Source organism: Mytilus edulis, chromosome 4 (assembly GCF_963676685.1).
Source record: "Mytilus edulis chromosome 4, xbMytEdul2.2, whole genome shotgun sequence".
NCBI classification, from domain to species: domain Eukaryota; kingdom Metazoa; phylum Mollusca; class Bivalvia; order Mytilida; family Mytilidae; genus Mytilus; species Mytilus edulis.
In genome coordinates this window covers 87,347,144-87,369,763 of record NC_092347.1, presented here as the reverse complement: position 1 = coordinate 87,369,763, position 22,620 = coordinate 87,347,144, and the positions used below count along the sequence as shown (strand labels likewise).

Here is a 22,620-nt window from a genome sequence, read left to right as displayed (position 1 = left end):
GCGGGGTTGTCTTCCCAAATTCCCGAGATGAAATAAAGTAACCTTTGTCTGATCACTACAAATAATAAATTCCCGAATTAAGATTCGTGTATATTCCGAATGCCGCAGAAAATTAAAAAGTAAGACCCAATCCCGACGTAATGTAAAAGGTCATTCCGCTCCTCGCGTATCTATTTGAAAAATTGATCTTTTCATTTCAAGAGAAATATAAAACTGCACTCATAGAATTGTTTAAAAAATATCCAGACAAACTACATAAAAAAGAAGGCGTAAGTAGCAATCTATTGACTAAATGCAATTTAAAATAAGAAGTTTTTGTTTAAAACAAAATCGGTTAATTGAGATATTTGACTTAGTCAGTGCACACGAGGCTCATTTGGCGTTTAATGCTTGGACCCATGAGGTGAATTATATATTTTTGAAATTTTGATTCATTAATGCTGATACTATTTAATGAGTATAAATGTTCACAAATACCTTTATCAGAAAAGCCATAAGCAAATAGGAATTTTAGGATTCAACAAAATTCATAATGAATTAGTTTGGTCATATGCATTTTTTGTAAATCACATTGGAAGAAAAATTAAAATGACAACATAGATTTTGAAAAAAACCGGGTCATCTTACTGATGTTTTTACTTTATATCAAAATATACAAATATGCTGAAATTGATCAATATTCCTATAAATGTACATTATCTGAATTTATCAGATTGAGAATAGAAACAAGGTATTTGTAAAAGATACAGCAACCCGACTAAAGAGCAAAAAGAAGGCCACCACTGACTCTTCAACACATTGAGAAAAACTCTGCACCCGGAGGCGGGCTTAAGTTGGCTTTGTAAATGAACTTAGAGAAAACACTATTGCACAGGTCTCTAGTAAAAGAGGAGCGAAAGATACAAGCGCAGCGGGACATTCAAGCTAAAAAAATACAAAAATAAACGGACAACGACATTGGTTAAAAAATAAAAAAACACAAACATAAGTTCACAAAACACAACGTAGAAAAATGAAGAATAAGCAACACGAACGCAATAAAAACTTGGGATGAACAAATGGGATCCGGATTGGAAAGCAACTCCTGCTCTACTTATGGCATCCGTCGTGTTGCACATGTTAGTACACACCCAGTAACAAGTATAATTCAGTAGGTCACTTTCGTGGAAATGGAACGGAATTGTAGTTACGACATTAGGAATATATTTGATAGGCGTCAGTGATAAATTTCGAAAGCATTGTTTTAACTATTCATAATCGAAGAAACGGTTTTTACATATTTAAACATGGTTCCTACCATATGATACCATATTATTTTGAATTATTGAATAAACCCGATTTCTGACAAGACAATGCATAGCTGAATGTGACATACAATTAATTTAACATCGAATAGTCAGCAAGATATGCTGTAATGTCAAAAATTTCTTCAACATTTCCTTCTTAATAAACTAGTCACTCCACACGTTTCTTTAATAATCTTCTAACCATATATAAAGTGTCCTTCGACTGTTTTCTGCTCTTTGCTCGGGTTGTTGTGTCTTTGACACATTCTCTTTTTTCATTGTTAATATCATTGAAAACCAAAGTTCACCATATAATACTATGCTACGCTATAGGATCTATGGGAACTTATGATCAAATTTGAGCGTCTTGTATTGTTCTTGATAGATTGTAACATATTTACTTATTATCACAAAGTCAGCATTGAAATATTAGAATGTTTGCCTTTGGGATTCCGAAACAAAAGAACATGAAATACTTATACTTGCCATTCATTCACAAAAACGTATTGTAGAAAAGACAAACAATGAACAGTATTTTATTGTATTTCAACTCTGATAGAAAAAAGTTCATTTCAAAGAACGCTTTGTCTTTATAAAGAATCATCCATGCTTTTATGTACATAAGAGAATATTGTTCTATTTATCTTATTCTAATTAATTCTAGACGAAAGCATGGACGATAATTTATAAAGACAAAACTGTACTTTCAAATGAACTTTTTCTATCACAGTTCAAATATAAAAGAATTTTGTATACTTTATTAGTTCAAATATACCGAGCTTATAATTGTGTACGTCAGAAGCTCGCCTTTTAAAGCTGACTATGCGGTATGGGCTTTGCTCATTGTTGAAGACCGTACGGTGACCTATAGTTGTTAATGTTTGTGTCATTTTGGTATCTTGTGGACAGTTGTCTCATTGGCAATCATATAACATCTTTTTTTATATCGTCTACAAAAGACTCGCAGTAACGCTTGAAAACCATTGTCCAGGCCAAATTAGGAACGAAGTTTGAGGGCATTGAGGATCCGATATTTAGAAAGGTTTTGGTTAATACAGTTAATGCAATCTATTCCTGGAGTAAAAGTTCCTTATCAGTTTATTTTCGACTTTTGAGTTTGAACGTCCCACCGGTATCTTACACTTCGCTTTTAGTATTTTGACCAGTTCAAAAAATTATTAGAATAATAAATTTCGATGAAATTAAAAGTAGCTATTTAATTAAGCTATGGTCACACCTAACCGGAAAGCACGAACGGACGCCTAACGGATGAAAATAAAAGTTGTCCGTTGACAAGATTGTTATCCGTTGTGAGTCCGTGGATGTACTGACCGAATAAAACGGGCGAGTAACGAATGCATAACGGACACACACGATATGCAACGTACGGGAAACGGAAACGTACCGGAACGGATGTCGAACGTACATCCAACGGACAGGTACCGCATAAAACGGACAAGTAATTGAAGCGTACCGGATAAAAGAGATGAACAAGATATACAAAAAATTTAAAGGCGACAATAATAATACATGTAAATCGCATAAATATTCAAAAAGTGTAACTGGCTTGGGTTTGTTCTTTATAATGCAACCAAAGGGTAGAGTTTGGCCTGAATAAGAGCTGCTTGAAAGTAAAGACATTCACTTACTTTAAGATCGAATTCATGACACGCAAGAAACCTGACATACCAATATAATTTTGTAATTTCTGACGCAAATTTGTAATGGGCATTTATACGTTTCAGATATTCATCCTCCGTTTTATCCGTTATACGTCCGGTAGAAGTCCGTTTCACATTCGTTCGACATCCGTTCATCCGTTAAACGTCCGGTAGAAGTCCGTCGGTGAATTTGTCTACCAGGATGTTTAACGGACAAGTAACAGATACGAAACGCAAACGAAACGGACGAGTACCGTACAAAACGGACACCTAACAGACTTATAACGGACGCCTAACGAACGTTCAACGGACATTTTATCCATGCTCAAAATTTTACAACGGACAGAACGGACGTCGACGGATAAAACATACGCTAAAAGGTCATGAACAGGCGTCTAACGGATAAGAACGGATGTCTAACGGATACGAACGGATTGAAAACAAGTTATTCGTTAGGCGTCCTTTCGAGATATCCGGTAAGGTGCGACCGAGGCTTAATGAATACAAATGACACCGAGTGCTATACAAACAAATTATTTATGAAAAAAATCATGCAGAACAGGAAAACGACATTAAATCATTTATAAAATTACTAAAAGCTTTGAGGTAGTGACATCCTGTATACGCTATTCACTTTAAAAGAATAGTAACAGGAACATACATTTTTCGCCATGAGACTTAGATTAATATGAAAATTAATTTTGTCTGTTTTCTTCAATCATCACAAATTTAAATTACTTTTAACGGAAATGCAAATATATATTCACGTTTTTAAATGAATTATAGTTAGATATATCATACAATCTATGTTATAATACAGAGTTCCAGATAAGAATGTGGGCTTTTACCCACCATTTTGTTTTGTAATTGGGTGATAAAGTTTTTTAATTGCATTATCAATTCCAATTCACCCCTTAAATTAATATCAAATTGGGTTTTTCACCACCAAACTCCTTAATGTATTGGGTTTTTCACCACCAAGCTCCTTAATGTATTGTTTTTTTTTTCATCAATACAATATTGAATATTTAGGCAATATCAATCCCAGATGTTTTTCCATCTTAAATATGTTTCTTTCTTTGTATATATGCTATAGCTGTTGTATTTGGTTCATTCACTGACTAGCATTTGTAGGTTTAATTTATTTGTGTCCCATTTTAAACCTTCTTCCAGTTTTGTATTTTCTCACAACTTATATAAACTGTTAAAAACGGATATATGTATTCACAGGCACTCGTCTCAGAATTTATTTTACATATATACCTTTATATTCAATTATTAACCGTAAAATGAAAAAAAATAATAGTTAATAAACTCTAATTTATACTTCAATGTTTTTGTTTTATTCAATTTACATCTTGATTAAGTTGTCCTTTATTAGAATTTTTGGTTTCCGATGCTTTCCAACTACATAACATGTCATAATTGATTTGGCCTTTCACCTTTTCCAACTGATTTCGTTTTTGACGAAACCCCGTGTTTATTAACAATTTTCTCGTTAAGGTACACACACACGCCCTTGTGTTCGATTGACGCTTCCTAAAACACTGGCTGAGTCTTGTTATCGTCATAACTTTCCCTCAGCTATTCAAAAGAAGCTGAAAACATGATTCTATTCCATATTGAGGCTTGTTTAGGGGGGGGTATCAATATCCCATATCCCATTAAGTTTTTATCCCAATATCCCGTATCCCTATAATGTTTACCCCTAATATCCCAATAAATATTTTTTACAAATATCCCATATCCCTAAAACTATTTTGAAATATCCCAAAAAAAATCATTATAAATTCATTCCCAAGCCCATTTTTTTCCTCATCATCACAACGTCAACAATTTTTTGGGAAAACAAACTGTGTTAAAGTAAATTTAGTGCATACTTCTAGTGTTAAATAAGAATATCCAATGTATATGTCCAAAAGAAGAAGTGTTCCATCTTAGAGCCTTGTATAACAATCTCTTTTATGTGATGTTAAACGATACATTTAGTGTAAGGGGTCTAATTTCAGCCTTTTTTTTTAATTGTTCAAACCGTGATGCATATGACTGTAAAATATAATTTTGACAGCATTCTTCTTTCATTGATAAGAAACTTCATCCTACACGTTAACCTATGTGGGAAAGAACAGAAAGACGCAACCCTGTCTCTTGTCCAAGATTGCTCTGACATCCAACAGCTGTTTTGCCAGAGAAGCTGAGACTGTGGGACGTCAGAGCACGTCCATATCAAAAAGTGGATATTTAGCATGCAAGTTCAATAACTCAAAATTTAACACAAGAAAGCTTTCTGCTAATGTACCTACATTACACTTAACTGTTGCAATATTTTTACAGCAGGCAAAATTTGCACAGCCCTTGTTTTGCAAAGAAATAAGACAACATCCCATCAACAAAAAGACACTAAGTACAGATCTGAGAGTACTTGCAGTTACTGACAGCTAGTTCAAAGCCAATTACAACTAATAAAAAGTAATGCATCTGCATGAGACTAAATTGTCAATCATTACACATCCAACATCCAATGGCACGGTAAACAACATCTCCGTAAAAATGAGGATGTGCTATCCCGTTTGAAATATTTTTTTTACAGGTAGAACCAAACTTCAAAACCAAATCTAGAATTTAGTAAAGATTTTAAGTGATTTGTGGTAACTAAATCCCTGACTTAATATTATTTCCCAGTAATACATAGATTTCGTTCATTAAAATCCAAATCGTTACAACAGACACGGGCATAGTGGAGGTGTTGTGATATACAAACACTGTAAGATAGTGCCAAAGGAACATCACCATCCAAAAAAGGAAAATTAACAATAAGGAACGAAGTATGGAAAGCAAAATAAATACTTTTAAAATTATCAGTACATATGAGCATATAAATATCGAAAATAGATCAATACTTTTCGCTTGGGTTTGGATGACTTTTAAATAAAACGACCATTAACTCAATTAAAATCAACAAAGCACTAAAATGACCTTTAATATTAAACTTTTTGGGGCAATTTTATCAAGTGAGATGTAAATATTTCTGAACTTAACTTTTAAATTCCACTTATTTTTTTTCATGTTAAAAATTCAATATCCTTATAAATGCATCAATATCCCATATCCCATTTACTTTTAGGACAAATATCCCGTATCCCTAAAATTAAAATGGCAAATATCCCGTATCCCAATATACCCTATACAAGCCTCAATATTTTTACCTAACTTTCACTTTCGTTTTGATTCAATATATATGTTATGATGAACCCTGAGCAATTTGAGAAAAATTTGACAACATGACACACGATAATTGGATAAACGCAGAGAAGATCGAAATGTTTTCAAAAACACGTGTACCTTTTGAGTAACGAAATATTCCAACAGGGACCCATTTCAGCTACTTGATCCAATGATCTATTTTTAGAACGAAAGGACATCTCCAATTATAAATATTAAAGTAATAGATTTACGCGACGACTGTAAACAGATGGGGGTATATAACGCAAACGGTAGCCAATAAAAGGGTTGAGAACTCATGGTCTTGGCATATAACTTGGTTTTCCTGTGAATGAATTGGGTTATTAAACCCTGCAATAGGCAATTGCATTGGATTTTTTCTTATTTGTACTGCGTGATAACCCAAATACGCAGCTTATCTGGAGCTTTGTTTATATGCAGAATGTTTGGAAATTTTTTTATAAATATTTTCATATGAGCGTCACTGATGAGTCTTATGTAGACGAAACGCGCGTCTGTCGTACTAAATTATAATCCTGGTACCTTTGATAACTATTTATGGTGTACAATCATTAACTTTCTTTAAAGTTTAATTACGCTAAAGTTTGTCTTTTTTTTTTCTTTTGGCCTTGATGTTCTTTTTTACAACTTAAGATGATTTATTAACCATTGACATATCCTTATTTTTCTTCTTAATTCAAAAAGTAATTAAAGAAAATCTAAGGGACATAAACAAATGAATGAAATGTTGAGTTATACAATAACACTCGGTGCATTCAGGAAAATTACTTTAATAATTTTTTTACTTTATGATTGGGTAAAACCATGATGAACACATAATTTGTTTAAGGCTGTAGATTTAATAAGTCCAATACATACGTGAAGGAATTTGCATAACAAATTACTTGAAATTCTTACAGCACGGAAACCAACATATTCTGTATTGTATTAACTGTCTGTAATGATACACTTCACGCAATATTCAAGGTCAAACATTAAAGGGATTGCTAGAATTTCATTAGAACTTTAAAGTTTAGAAAGATAATTATTTTGCAATTTCCTCTTCCATATTAAGGTTCATAACTTCAAAAAGGCTTGGATATTTCCATGTACGTGCCTTTTATAGCCTACAATACGTTATTGGTTTTCTTATGATTGAGGGCTATACCTTGCCTGATAATTGTTTAAATCCACTTCATTTGAACTCATTTGGTGGAGGGTTTTCTCATACTAGTACCATATCTTCCTACTTTTACAATGAAAATAACTCAAGGTCTTATACAAAATTAACCAAATCTTTAAACACTGGGACAATGAACAAACGGTTATTTTAACATTTTACCATTGGACTAGCGTCTGATATATAAACAGTTTAAATCTGATATTATTCAATTTTCATCTATTATATCCGATTTCATATAAAAACAGCATAACTCAATGAATTTCAGACAATTTGATGAGCGACGAAGTTTATATTCAAATAATAACATGCATGTCTTTGTATATTTCATAAGAATTTGTACCTTTGAGTGACTACAATCGAGAGGCATTACAGAATTAGGTTCTATTTCCCAATAAAATGCAATAGTTAAAACAACACGTGATGACAAATTCTCATCAATGCACAGGAAAGCAAAACTACACATTTGATATCAAATAAACTTTCATGGTTGTATCATGATAAAGTTCATTTATAAGAATTCGATGCTTCTGGTTACTTTATAGGATTTGTTTTGTGCCCTAATTTTTAGTATGAAGCGTGGAAGAGTACAAATTGTGATTTGGTCAACGCTTTCATTTTTGAAATAGCTTTATTAAGAAGCATTCAATTGTTGAATAATGTACCTAAACAATGTAAATAACCCAGATCTCTATGACCACACTTAATTAGTAGACATTTTTTTCGAAGCAATGATACAATATAAATAAATGTCGACAAACGTTAATATGTGTTTGCTTTTTCGTTTAAAGGTATTCAATTTTGATTGGAGGAGATAATCTTTATTGGATTTTCAACATCGTATGTTTTATGCGCTAATTTTTAGCATGAAGCGGCGAAGAATACAAAATGGTATTTGGTCAACGCTTTAATTCCATTATTTAGTTATATTAATAAGCATTCAATTGTTGGACAAAGTACCTTAAGAATGTTAATACCCAGAGCTCCATGACACCACGTTATAAGTAGACATTTTTTTTTCTCTCACATGAATGATAAAATATCAATAAATGTTTTCTTAGAACCGTTATCTCTACTAAGCTTAATAAGTTGAATAGTATAATTCGGTGACAACATTTGGTCCCTCTGCAGCATTTTTTTTCAAAGACTGGATTGAATAAAGGCAACAGTAGTATACCGCTGTTCAAACTCATAAATCCATGGACAAAAAACAAAATAGGGGTAACAAACTAAAACTGAGGAAAACATATTAAATATAAGAGGAGAACAACGACACAACACTACAATGTAACACACACAGAAACGGACCAAGCATCAGAAAAAATCCCACGGGAATAACAAATAAACTGTTAAACTGTTGCAAACTGTTTGTGATATAGCTGATTGCTTTCTACTGGTAGAAAAAGATCGGCCGAAACATACATATTCTTTGTATGTAATCAGGTTGAAAAAATCAATACGAAAAAGTAAATGCATTGAAAAAAATAATGTTGTTCAGAAACTCCTCTAGGACAATATTAATACTGCTTAAATTTAATGTCTTATAAAAAGTTACTTCAAACAGTAAAATATAGATTATCGTTAAAATTTTGATTGATTTAATAAAGACTTACCAATATGCAAAGTCTTAAGTGTAAAACATAGAGAATTCCATAGATGAAAGCGATTGGTCCATCATGCGGAACATCGTTGATGGTGATGTTTCTAAGAAGAAAATTTGCTGGAAATCTAACCTCTTAACTTCTAATTAAAAGATTTTCGATATATCAAACTGTTGATTGTCTGTCGCTTAGTTTTAATAATTGTATTCGCAACTGATTATTTTTTTGAAAAAATGAGTACAACCACTTATGCAATGGAAGTACAATTTTTTCACAAGCTGTGAGTTATATCATTAGCTAAGTGTCAAGAACGTTATCATGTGAATAAGTTAAAGCCATCCTGGTTATTAGGTGTTGGATGTGCATATGACAAATTAATAATCAAATCACATCTCTTATGTTTGGTGCATATGATTTAAACAAAACATCCTTACTTTAATTGAAAACTACTAAAATACAGACATCTTTTCATAAATAACAAAACACCTTTTTTAAAAATTATTAACTAAGTTAATATAAATGAAATATTCAATAGGAAGTATACTTAAAGTTAATTCATACAAGAAGACACTGTTATATTAATTTGCTACTTAATATAAAAATATCGTTGTACCCTGTAAAAATAGAAAAAAAAAAAAAAAAATATTCTCGGAATGTTTGTTAACGTGTATGATTTATTTTTTATATTGAAATAACTACTATATATATAAACAGCAATGGGTAGTAAATGTATAGCTATTTTATTTGGTACCCCGATAAAAAGATCGACTAGAAAATAACTAGAAGCACTCCTATAATTGTTTTTAAACCAACGAAGGGCAGTACGCAGATGTATCGCGAAATAAAATAAAGTATTCTTTCTCTTAACACTAAAAATAATAATTTCTCGAACCCAGATTGGTGTATTTTCCGAATTCCGCCAAAAATAAATGATCTAACCGGTATTCTCGCAAACAAAAATAGAGACCCAATCGCGACGTAACGTAAAAGGTCATTCCGCTCATCACTAATCCATTTGTCAAATTGATATTTTCATTTCAAGCGTAAAATAAAGCATTTAAAGAATTGTTTAAAAAATTTCCAGAAAAACTACATAAAATTGAAGGCGAAAGTAGCAATATACTGACTAAATGCAATTTAAAATAAGAAGGTTTTTTTTAAAAATCGGTTAATTGAGGCATTTGACCGAGTCAGTGCACACGATGCTCATTGCATTGACATTTAATGCTTGGACCTATGACGGGAATTATATTTTTGAAATTTGGATTCACTAGTGCTGATACTATTTTATGACAATAAATGTTCACAAGTACCGTTATCAGAAATAGTCATTAGTAAATGTTTCATGCTACACATTCTGTACTTTTAAACAAATCTTTTTGGTTTTGAACGTTTAATAGGGATTTAAAGATTAAACAAAGTTCATAATGAATCAGATTGGCTTGGCCATATGTTTTTTTGTTAATCCCAAGAGGAGAAAAATTAAAATGACAATATAGATTTTGAAACAATACGGTCATCTTTCCGATGTTTTTGCTTCATATCAAAATATACCAATGTCTTGAAATTGACCAATAATCTTACAAAACTACATTACCTGAATTTATAAGATTGAGAATAAATAGAAACAGAGAATTTGTCAAAGATTTGGTAACCCGAGGAAAGAGCAGAAAATAGATTAAGGACACCGCTGATTTTCAACATATCGAGAGGCGGGTTTCAGTTGGCTTCATACAAAAAATTAAAAGAAAAATATATTACAGTTCTCTAGTAAAAGAGGAACGAAAGATACCAGAAGGAGATTTAAACTCATAAAGAAAAAATAAACTGATAACGACATGGCTTAAAAAAAACCAACGTAGAAAAATGAAGACCAAGCAACATGAATCGCAACCATGACTGTGGTGATCTCATATGCTCCGGATTAGTAAGCAAATCCTGCTCTACATATGGCATCCGTCGTGTTGCTCATGTTAGTACACACCCAGTAACAAGTATAATTCAGTAGGTCGTCACAAAAAAAGGGAACGGAATTCTAGTTACGACATCAGGAACATAATTTTTAGACGTCAGTGATAAATTTAAAAATTGGTGTTGAAACCGTTTATTATCGAAGAAATGATAATGATATATTTAAAACATTGTTCCTACCATATGATTGATTTGGTACATATTGTTTTGAATTATTGAATAAACCCGATTTCTGACAAGACAATGCATAGCTAAATGCAACATACAATTATTTTAACATTAAATCGTCAGCAAGTGATGCTGTATTGTCAAACATTTCTTAAAAATTATCCTTCATAATAAACTAGTCACTCTACACATTTTTTTGATAATCATCTAATCATGTATTAAGTGTCCTTCGACTGTTTTCTGCTCTTTGATCGGGTTGTTGTCTTTTTGACACATTCCCTTTCTCCATTTTCAATTTCATTGTAAATCAAGGTTCACCATATTATTTATGCTACTCTCTAGGATATACTGGTAACTTATGATCAAATTTGAGCTTCTTTATTGGTTTGGTAGATAGTTACATATTCCCTTATTATCACAAAATTAGTATCGAATTATAAGAATGTTTGCTTTTGGGATTCCGAAACAAAGAACATGAAAAACTTATAAATGCCATTCATTCATTCAGAAAAAAACGTATTGTAGAAAAGACACAGAACAATATTCTATTGCATTTCAACTCTGATAGAAAAAAGTTCACTTGAAAGAACGCTTTTGAAAAGTATCATCCATGCCTTTATGTACATAAAAGAATATTGTTCTATTTATCTTATTCTAATTTAATTCTAGACAAAAGCACGAACGATACTTTATAAAGACAAAAGTGTTTTTTCAAATGAACATTTTTTATCAGAGTTCATATTTAAATGAATAAAGCATATTTTATTAGATCAAATATACCGAACTCATAATTATGTACGCCAGAAGCTCGTTTTGTCTACATAGGACTCACAGTAACACTCGAATAGAAATATCAAGGCAAAATAAGGTACGAAGTTTGAGGGCATTCAGGATCCTAATTTCAGAAAGGTTTTGGTAAATACAGTAGATGTTTATTATCGGTTATTTTCGACTTCTGAGTTTGAACTGCCCTCCGGCATCTTACACTTCGCTGTTAGTATTTTGACCAGTTCAACAAATTATTAGATTTATTAATTTCGATGAAAATAAATTGTTGCTACTTTACTTATAAATAAATATGACACCAAGTGCTATACAAATCAATTATAAATGACACAATTAATGCAGAACAGGAAAACGACATGAGATCATTTATAACATTACTAAAAGCTCTGAAGTAGTGATAATTTCTTTCCAGTCCTGCATACGCTATTGACTTTAAGAGAATAGAAACACGAACATATATCTCGTCCATGAGGTTTAGATTAATACAATTAATTTTGTCTGTTGTCTTCAATCATCTCAAAATTTAATTACTTTTAACGGAAATGCAAGTATTAACGTTTTCAAATGAATTATAGTGTGATAGATCAAACCATCTATAATATCTACAGAATTTTTGGAAAGTTTTATAGTGTACAATCATTAATTGTCTGTGAAGTTTAATTACGTTAGTTTGTCGTTTGACCTTGATGTTCTTTACATTTTTACAACTTTAGATGTTTTATTAGTAATTGGCATGTTCTTATCTTTTTTCTAAATCACGAACAAAAAGTCATTCAAAAAATCTAAGGGACATAAGCAATGGAATGAAACGCTGAATTAAATAATAACACTTGGTACATTTAGGAACATCACTTTATCTCAAGGTCTTTTACAAAATTAACCACATATTTAAACACTTGGGCAATGAACAAATGGTTTTGTTATAATTATACCATTGGACTGACGTCTGATATATTTACAGTTTAAATCTGACAGTATTCATTATTTTTTTTTATTATATCCAATTCATATAAAAGCATTATAACTCAATGAATTTCGGACAATTTGAAGAGCGAAGTAGTTTATATTCAAATGAAAACATAACATGTCTATGTTTAATTAAAATTTTAATTTTAGTTTCTTGTGTACAACTTGTAGTTTAGTATTGTTTTCATTTTCACTAAACTAGTATATAATATATGTTCAGGGCAGCTGAAGGACGCATCCGGGTGCGAGAATTTCTCGCTGCATTGAAGACCTGTTTGTGACCTTATGCTTTTGTCTGTTCTATGGTCGGGTTATTGTCCCTTTGACACATTCCCCATTTTCATTCTCAATTGTATATTTCATAAGAATCCGTACTTATGAGTGACGACAATCGAGAGGCATTCCAGAATTAGATTGTATTTTCCAATAAAATAGTCCAGACAGCACGATCTGACAATGCCACATCAACACACAGGAAAGCAGAACTACAAATTTGATATCAAATAAACTTTCATGGTTGTTTCATGATAAAGTTCGTTTATAAGAATTATTTCGTTTATAAGAATTCTTGTAACGTTCAAAACGTTGATTTTGTGCTATAATTTTTAGTTTGAGGCATGGAAGCATACAAAATGTGATTTTTTCAACGCTTTTATTCCCTAATGCAGCTATATCTAGAAGCTTTCATTTCTTGATTAAAGTACATTAAAATGTAAATAACGCAGCTCTCTATGACGACACTAATTAAGTAGACATTTTGTTACAGCAATGATGCAATAATAATAAATGTTTTTTTAAAACAATTGTTTTTTTATAGCTAAACTAGTTCAAATGGTATATCTTTATAATCTGGTGCAGGGAAATTGGTACCGTTAATGTTATTATAAAGTGTAATTCAGTAACAATGTATTTGATCTCTTAGAGTATGCATTTTAAGACTGGATTATACAGTGTTTAATACTGTGTCATATAATGTATTACTAGCTCAAAGCAAAAAAAGGATCAGCCTGAAAACATACATATTCTTTGTATATAATTATCAGGTTGAAATAAATCAATATGCCAAAGTAAATGCATTGTACAAAAAAATAATCTTGTTGAAGAAAACATCTTTAGAACAATATAAGTACTACTTAAGGTCAATGTCTTCTACAACTATAAAAGGAAAAACGTAGATTATCTATAAAATTCAAAATGATTTGTTAAAGACGTCACGATATGCAAACTCTAATTGTTATAATAGAGAGCATTTCATAGATGTAAGCGATTGGTCCATCATGCGGAACATCGTTGATGGTGATGGTTGTAAGAAAAAAATATGCGCGGACTATCATTTCTGAACTGCTTATTAAAGATCTGCGATATGTCTCTAGCTCTTGATTGCTTGTTTCTTAGTTTTTATACTTGTACTCACGACAAATTATTACTTTAAGGAAATTTAAGAAATAATTACTTGTGCAATGGAAGTATGAATATTTAACATGATCATGATTTATCATTAGAGAAGTTTCTGTAAGAATGAAGAACGTTATCATATGAATAAATTATATGACATCCTTGTCATTAGGTCTTTGGTGGATAGTTGACAAATTAGTTATCAAATCACAATCTTCATCTTTCTTTTCTTTAAATTTACAGACATTTTTACACAAATAACAATACACACATTTTCGTTGTTTTATTAAGTTTATGTTAGTATTCATTAAAATATTTAGTAAACTTAGAGTTACTTTATAAAATAAAACACTGTACATATTATATTTATTTGCTTCTTTATATGTATATTTTGTTTTTACATGACGTTATACCCTGTAAAATATAGAACAATTTCAAAAAATTCGTGGAATGTTTGTTAACGTGTATTATTTTTGTTATGTTGAAAACAACCACTATGTAATGTAGTATATGTAGTAAACATACTATAGCAATGTTAAGTAAATATATATCTACTTAATTTGGTACCCAGATGTAAAAGTCGATTAACAAATTTGACACATCCCATAATTGTATTGCTCACAAATGAGGGGCGGTATGATAGGGTGTCATCTCAAATAACGGAAAATCCCCAAGGGTGACTGGGGTATAGACATATAGTAATTTGGTCTTCTCCCGACCGGCAGTAAAACGCTTGCCGAAATGGGGCGTCCGTGATGTATCAAAATCATAAATTCCCGAATTACAATTGGTGTGTATTCCGAATTCCTGCGAAAATAAGGATCTAAAAATGAAAACCTCATCCGGACGTTATGTTTAAACTCTTTCCGCCTCTCACAAACTTTTTTTGAAAAAAAAAATCTTTTCGTTTCAAGAGTTAAATAAAACTGCATTTAAAGAAGTGTTTTAAAAAATCCAGACAAACTACATAAACATAAAGTCGCAAGTTGCATTTATATTGACTAAATGATTTAAAAAAGTTATTCTTAAACAAAATCGGTTAATTGAGACATTTGACTTAGTCAGTGCACACGAGGCTCCTTTGGCGTTTAATGCTTGGACCCATGAGGTGAATTAATTTTTTGAAATTTGGATTCATTAGTGCTGTTACATCTTTACGATCATAAATGTTCACAAATACTTTTATTAAAAATAGTCATTAGTAAATGGTTTGTCCTACACATTCTGTGCGTTTAAAAAGTTCTTTATGGTTTTGTACGTTTTATAGGAATTTAATGATAACATAAAAAATCGTTTGGCTATATGCAATTTTTGTTAAGAGGAGAAAAATTGAAATGAGAATATAGATTTTGATGAGTTACTTCTGCTAAAAAGGGCCATCTTTCCGAGTTGTTTTTGCTTTATATAAAAATATAAAAATGGACTGAAATGGACCAAAATTCTTTTACAAATTGTCATCTTTTGAATTTATTAAATTGAGAATAAAAACAGGGATTGTGTCATAGAGACAGCAACCCGACCAAGGAGCAGAAAATAGTCTAAGGCCGCCACTTGTTCTTCAACACATTGAAAAACATTCTGCACCCAGAGGCGGGCTTGAGTTGGCTTAAACATTTAAACTAATAAATCGAAAATAAACTGACAACGTCATGACTTAAAAAAAACCCAAACAACAGTTCACAAAATACAACCTAAAAAAATAAAACTTTAGTATTACAAACCTTTCTAAAAAAATGGGGGTGATCACAGGTGCTACGTATACAGAAGGGTAAGATGTCTTCAAACCGTCGTGTTGCTCATGTTAGTACACATCCGGTAAAAAGTCTTATTCGATATTTCACATACGTGAAATTTATTTATTTATACGGGATTTATGTAACGAAATCAGGAACATAACGAATGAAGGTCAGTGATAAATTACAAAGGCGTTGTTTAAACCATTCGTAATCAAAAGAGTAGTAAGGACATTATTGAACCATTGTTTTTTCTTCTTCCAGATTTTGACTTATTTTTTTGAAGTATAGAATTTTGAATTAACCCCATTTCTTACAGAAAATGCACAGCTGAATGTGACATACAATTAATTTAAAATCGAGTCGTCAGCTAGTTATGCTGTAATGTCAATCATTTCTGCAAAATTATCATTCTTAATGAAATACTACAGTTACTTTACATATTTCTGTACTAATCCTATTGGCATATAGAATGGTGTAAATCAAGGCAAACTATATTATTTATGCTACGCTCTGGGATCTATCTGTAACTTATGATCTTATTTGAGCTTCTTTATCGTTCTTGGTAGATTCATATATAATTCTTACGATCACAAAATCATCATCGAATTGATAAAATGTTGTCTATGGGATTCCGAAACAAAGAACATGAAATACTTATTTTTTTACGTTCATTGCTTCACGAAGACTTCTGTAGAAAAGACGAACAAAGAACATTATTCCATTATATTTAAATTCTGATGGAAAAAGTACTTAAAGGAAGGCGTTTGCCTTTATTAAGTATCGTCCATGCTTTCATCTAAAATTATCTTAGAATAATATATATTATATAAAGATACCGAGCTCATAATTGTGCACACCAGACGATTGTTTCGTCTACGAAAGACTCTCAGTGCCGTTCGGATATAAATGTTAAGGTTATATAAGGTACCAAGTATAAGGGCATTGAGGATCCGCATTTATGAAAGGTTTTGGCAAATACATTTAAAGTATTATATTACTAGGGTAGAAGTTCCTTGTCAATTTATTTTCCAATTTTGTGTTTGAATGTCCCTCTGGTATCGTTCATCTCTGTTTTAGTATTTTGACCAGTTCAACGAATCATATATCTAGCCAGTGGGGCTTAGATTGATATGAAAAGAAGAAGTCGTGGTATGAATGCCAATGAGACTTCTTTTCACCAGAGATCAAATGACGCAGAAGTTATATAGGTCACCGTACGGTATCCAACAATAAGAAAATCCCATGACAAAAAGTGAGCTATAAAAGGTTCTAACATGACAATTTACTACACTTCAAAAAGGAAAAACAGAACAATAATTGAAAAAAAATATGATATAAAGTGACAAGCGAGAAACACTGAAAAATTGGCTTCTGCAATAACGAACGATAAACATTCTTTAATTATCTTTAATTTTAAAATTACACACTCAAAGCAATACTAAATGTTTTCTCTGTGATGTATCAATGTGATATGAACCCAGATGATGTCATTGTCATATCAAATTCCCACGCGCAAGACCAAAATGATGGAATTGATAAGTACACATATACTAGTATTAATCTACCCTAAAAATAATCGGTATATGTCAACAAAAGTTTCAGTTTTGAATGTTAAATAGTTTACTGTTTAATACGTTAAGTTAATTTTGACTTGATGACTTTTCCTCGGTTTTAGTTTGTTATCTGCTTTTGATCTCTCCCAATCGATTTATGAATTTTAAACAGTGGTATACTACTGCTGTCTTCATTTAAGACTTGTATAGAATTTAACATTTTAAGTGTGGTCTTTCAGCCGCCTCAAATAGCAGATACTATTTTCTTAGCTTGGAGAGACAAACTTTCTGGTTAAACTGTTCACAAATGATTGGTTATTATTTTACATCAGACAGAAGCAAAAGATTGTCGTATAGTTGATGACGACTCAGACGATTCAATCATGACATAGAATGCGACAATACCATTTGTCAATCATTCCTACTTTTGTCTGTTTTCTTCAATATTCTCAAAATTGAATTACTTTTAACGGAAATGCAAACACATATTAATGTTTTGAAATTGAAGTATTGTTTGATATATCATACAATCTATGAATAAATATGTTCAGAATGTTTTGAAAGCATTTCGTACTGTTCAATCTTTACTTTTCTGTGTACGGTAGTATAGATTGCACTGTTGTTTGTCTTTTTTGTTTCTTTTGGCCATACTGATCTTTGTCAATTTATGACTGAAGATTGTTGATTGGTATTTTGGTATCTTTTTACTTTTAACCATATATAATAGCATCTTCAGAAAACGGAACCAAAAGGACATCAACATATGAGGGTGAATTACTGAATGATACAATAAAGGCTATGTGTATGCAAGAAAAGTACTTTATCTCCTAGTCAATTTTTCGAATTACTTATGTGATTTGTTACTAATATGATGAACACATAATTAACTTAAGGCTATAGATTCAATAAATCCAATACGCAAGGAGATTTATATTTGCATAACAAATTACTTAACATTCTTATAGCACGGAATCACACCAATGGCTGTATTGTATTTACTGTCCGTAATAAGACATTTCACGCAATATTAAATGTCAAAATTAAAAGGATTTCATTTGGACTAAATAGTTCCGTTAGATAATTATTTGTCAATTTCATCAAACGTATTATGGTTCAAATAGTTATCAAAGGTACCAGGATTATAGTTTAATACGCTAGACGCGCGTTTCATCTATATAAGACTCATCAGTGACGCTCAGATAAAAAAAGTTATAAAGCAAAACAAATAAATTCAAAACTTCACGATAGGGTTGCATATATTTTATTTGGGGGCCTTTCGTAGCCGACGATACGGTATATTTTATCTCTCATGGTTGAAGGGCTTACTGTGACTATTAATTGGTTTCATTCACTTCTTTTAGACTATGTTAGATAGTTGTCTCATTGGCAATCCTACCACATCTCCTACTCTTACACTAAAAACGACTCAAGGTATTCTACAAATTTAACTGAAACAATTGCCACTAGAACATTGAACTAACGGTGATGTGAAGCTGATTCGTTCATTTTACCATTGGGCTGACGTCATATATATTTACAGTTTAAACATGACAGTATTCATTAATTTATTTATCATATCCTATTTTGAAATGAAAACAACATCACGTATGTCAAATTTTGATGGTTATGAAGTTTATAGCCATATAATAGCTTAATATATCCCCATGTCCGTGTATATTTCATAAGAGTCCGTACTTTTGGGTGACGACAATGAAGATGCATTCAATAGTTATATTTTCACAGTTCAGACAGTACGTGCTTCACATAACAATGGCATGGCAATACATTGGAAAAGAAAATTGAAATTTCATGGTTGCAGTATAAAACAATGTATTTATTTGTATTGCATGCATAGTTTCATAGTTGTATGGGATATACAAGCGTTGACTGTGTGCTTATTTTAGAAAAAAGAGCGGAAACATACAAAATGTGGTTTTGTTAACGATTCAATTACCAAAATAAAGATATATCTAGAACCATTCAGTTCTTGAATAAATGTAAATAAAACATCTGTCCATGACGACCCTAAATAAATAAAAAGACATTTGTGATACAATATACATTTTTTGAATAAATTGTTTTCTTCAACGGTTATTTCTTATAGGCTAAATTAATTTGAATCTTCTTTCTTTTATAAAAGTATAATTCAGTATATTATTGTATTTGGGCGCTTACAGTTTTCGAAAAATTTTAAGACATAGTTCATTTCTTGCACAAGGCAGAAAATATCAGGAACAGGTCAACTATAAAATATTCTTTGCATGTAATCAGGTTAAGAAATATCAATACGAAAAAATAGTTAATGCAATGTATAAATGTGAAATACCAAACAAACTTACAAAATGTACTCAAAAAGTATACACATATACAATGCCTGTCGGAAACAGTGTTATCCTATATATACTAATATAAATTTGTTTACATCTTTGTAATTTGGTCTTTGAAGGGAAATTGAGAAATTAGTTAACAAATCACATCTCCTATTTTATGTTTGTTTATTTGATTAAAACAAATTTATCTTCCTTGATTTGATAAAACTACTGGGAAATAGACGTTTTTCATAAATATACTCTGAAAACCTTCTTCTTTTATTTTTTTTTATCGAATATCATTTTAAAATAAACATAAATAAGTATACTTCCGGCATACAAGAACGTAATGTAATTGAACTACCTTAAATGAAATAAAACATTACATGTATTCTATAGAGCGTGGTAAAACTGAATCCTTCATTTCCCGCACTTCATCACCGCCAACACACTAACAGAGCCTACTTGTCTGATTTATTTTGAAAATGTCTTCACGTCCTGGATATGCATAAACTGCATACACAACAATCAACTTATTTACACATGTTATGACATACTATACTAATGTGTTTTTTCTTTCAGTTCTTTTCTTAGTGGCGTATTATGTATTGCTGATCCTGATATGCATTCCGATATGTTACCTTCAAATAAAGCTAGGAGCTATCTACAGACACGGAATAGTTGGTATCTTCAGCAATTTGATCCCATTTTTAAAAGGTAATTTTTTTGCTTATATAGTCTACGACAGCAGAAGTTCGGCTTTATATTTTTTAGTCAGTCTCGTCAATTTTGACTTCATGCAGGAACTTCTTAGGAAGAAAGACAAGAAGTTAGCAATATCCTTTAACTCTACCTTCCGCTATATAGATGATGATCTTTCACTAAATAATTCAAAAATTTGGTGACTATGTGGAACGCATCTATCCCATCGAATTAGATATAAGGGATACTACAGATTAGTTGGCCTCATATCTTGACTTGCATCTAGAAATTAACAATGAGGGTCGGTTGAAAACAAAACTTTATGACAAAAGAGATGATTACAGCTTTCCGATTGTGAACTTTCCATTTCTAAGTAGCAACATGCCAGCAGCACCTGCATACTGGGTATATATCTCCCAATTGATACGATATTTCCTTGCTTGCATTTCCTATTATGATTTTCTTGATAGAGGGTTGCTGCTCACAAGGAAGCTATTAAACCAAGAGTTCCAAATGGTGAAGTTAAAATAATCCTTTCTTAAATTTTACGGACGCCATCACGGGTTGGTTGACCGTTATGGAATAACCGTTTCACAAATGATATCGGATATGTTCCTTACGTCGTAACTGCAATCCCCTTCCCTTTCTTGAATGTGGCCTACCGAATTAGACTATTTACCGGATTTGTTATCACATAAGCAACACGACGCGTGCCACATGAGGAGCAGGATCTGCGTACCCTTCCGGAGCACCCGCGATCACACCTAGTTTTTGGTGGGGTTCGTGTTGTTTATTCTTTAGTTTTCTATGTTGTGTCATGTGTGCTATTGTTTTTCTGTTTGTCTTTTTCATTTTTAGCCATGGCGTTGTCAGTTTATTTTAGATTTATGAGTTTGACTGTCCCTCTGGTACCTTTGATAACTATTTACACCACTAGGTCGATGCCACTGCTGGTGGACGTTTCGTCCCCGATGGTATCACCAGCCCAGTAGTTTACACTTCTGTGTTTACATGAATATCAATAATGTGGTCATTTTTATAAATTGTTATAAATGTTTATAAATATGAATTTTCGAAAAACTAAGGATGTTCTTATCCCAGGTATAGATTACCTTAGCCGTATTTGGCACAACTTTTTGGAATTTTGCATCCTAAATGCTCTTCAACTTTGTACTTGTTTGGCTTTATAAATATTTTGATTTGAACGTCACTGATGAGTCTTATGTAGACGAAACGCGCGTCTGGCGTACTAAATTATAATCCTGATACCTTTGATAACTATCGTCCTTCTTTTGAAACTGATTAAATAACACGTATAGAAATAAGAAGATGTGGTATGATTAGGAACGAAACATTTCTCCACCAGAGACTAAATGATAAAGAAAGTACATGTAATTGTTAATACCTGAAGGTTGTTGTAGAAAATAAAATAACAAAACTAGTATATGCTTTAATTTATAACAAGCTAAAAATAATAAAATGTTTTTACCAATCAAAATTATACTTATGAAGTCAAAAAATAAACTAATTTATTTTACAGGAGGCGCTGTAGCTCTTCTGGTAATGACATTTATACGATGTTTAACATCAGGATTGGAACTGAGTTACAGCCTTTACTTTTCCTTTGTATCCTTCGACAGTTTTAGAAGCGGCAACACAAGTGTTGTTAGGTAAGGATATGCATTATTCGGCAAAATATTGAACATGTGACAAGTTATCGCCTCTGCTATGTAATCCGAAGAAAACCGTACCTGACATTGCCAAAAAAAACTTCAAAATACAAAAACGTAATAGAAAACTTAACTAGGAGCAATCAAATGTGTTCAGCAAAAACAGTACTTGTATTTATACTTATATCCTTATTGATGCGTGCTTACTCAACTAACGATTCCCCCGTTCTGTATCTTCATTTGAAATATTTCTATAAAGTCAAGGCTTCACTATAAAGAATTAAAGCCGACTTTTGATACTTTTTTACACGTTTTTACTTCTACGACCAGGAATCTTTAGCATAGGTTCAATAGGAACAGTTTTATCTTTCACATGTTTTGCTTTGAAACGACAATGATAAGTACATCAGTATT

At 31.6% G+C, this 22,620-nt stretch overlaps 1 protein-coding gene across 1 annotated transcript in view; it reads left to right on the top strand.

Moving 5' to 3' along the window:
* The window catches only part of LOC139520889 (sodium-dependent proline transporter-like), a 73,725-nt gene that overhangs the window by 19,294 nt on the left and 31,811 nt on the right, over positions 1-22,620 (top strand). Inside the window, exons 2-3 of the mRNA XM_071313909.1 lie at positions 20,417-20,551; positions 22,077-22,206. Of these exons, the coding sequence (XP_071170010.1) occupies positions 20,417-20,551; positions 22,077-22,206 (265 nt within the window). The remainder of the gene's footprint in view (positions 1-20,416; positions 20,552-22,076; positions 22,207-22,620) is intronic.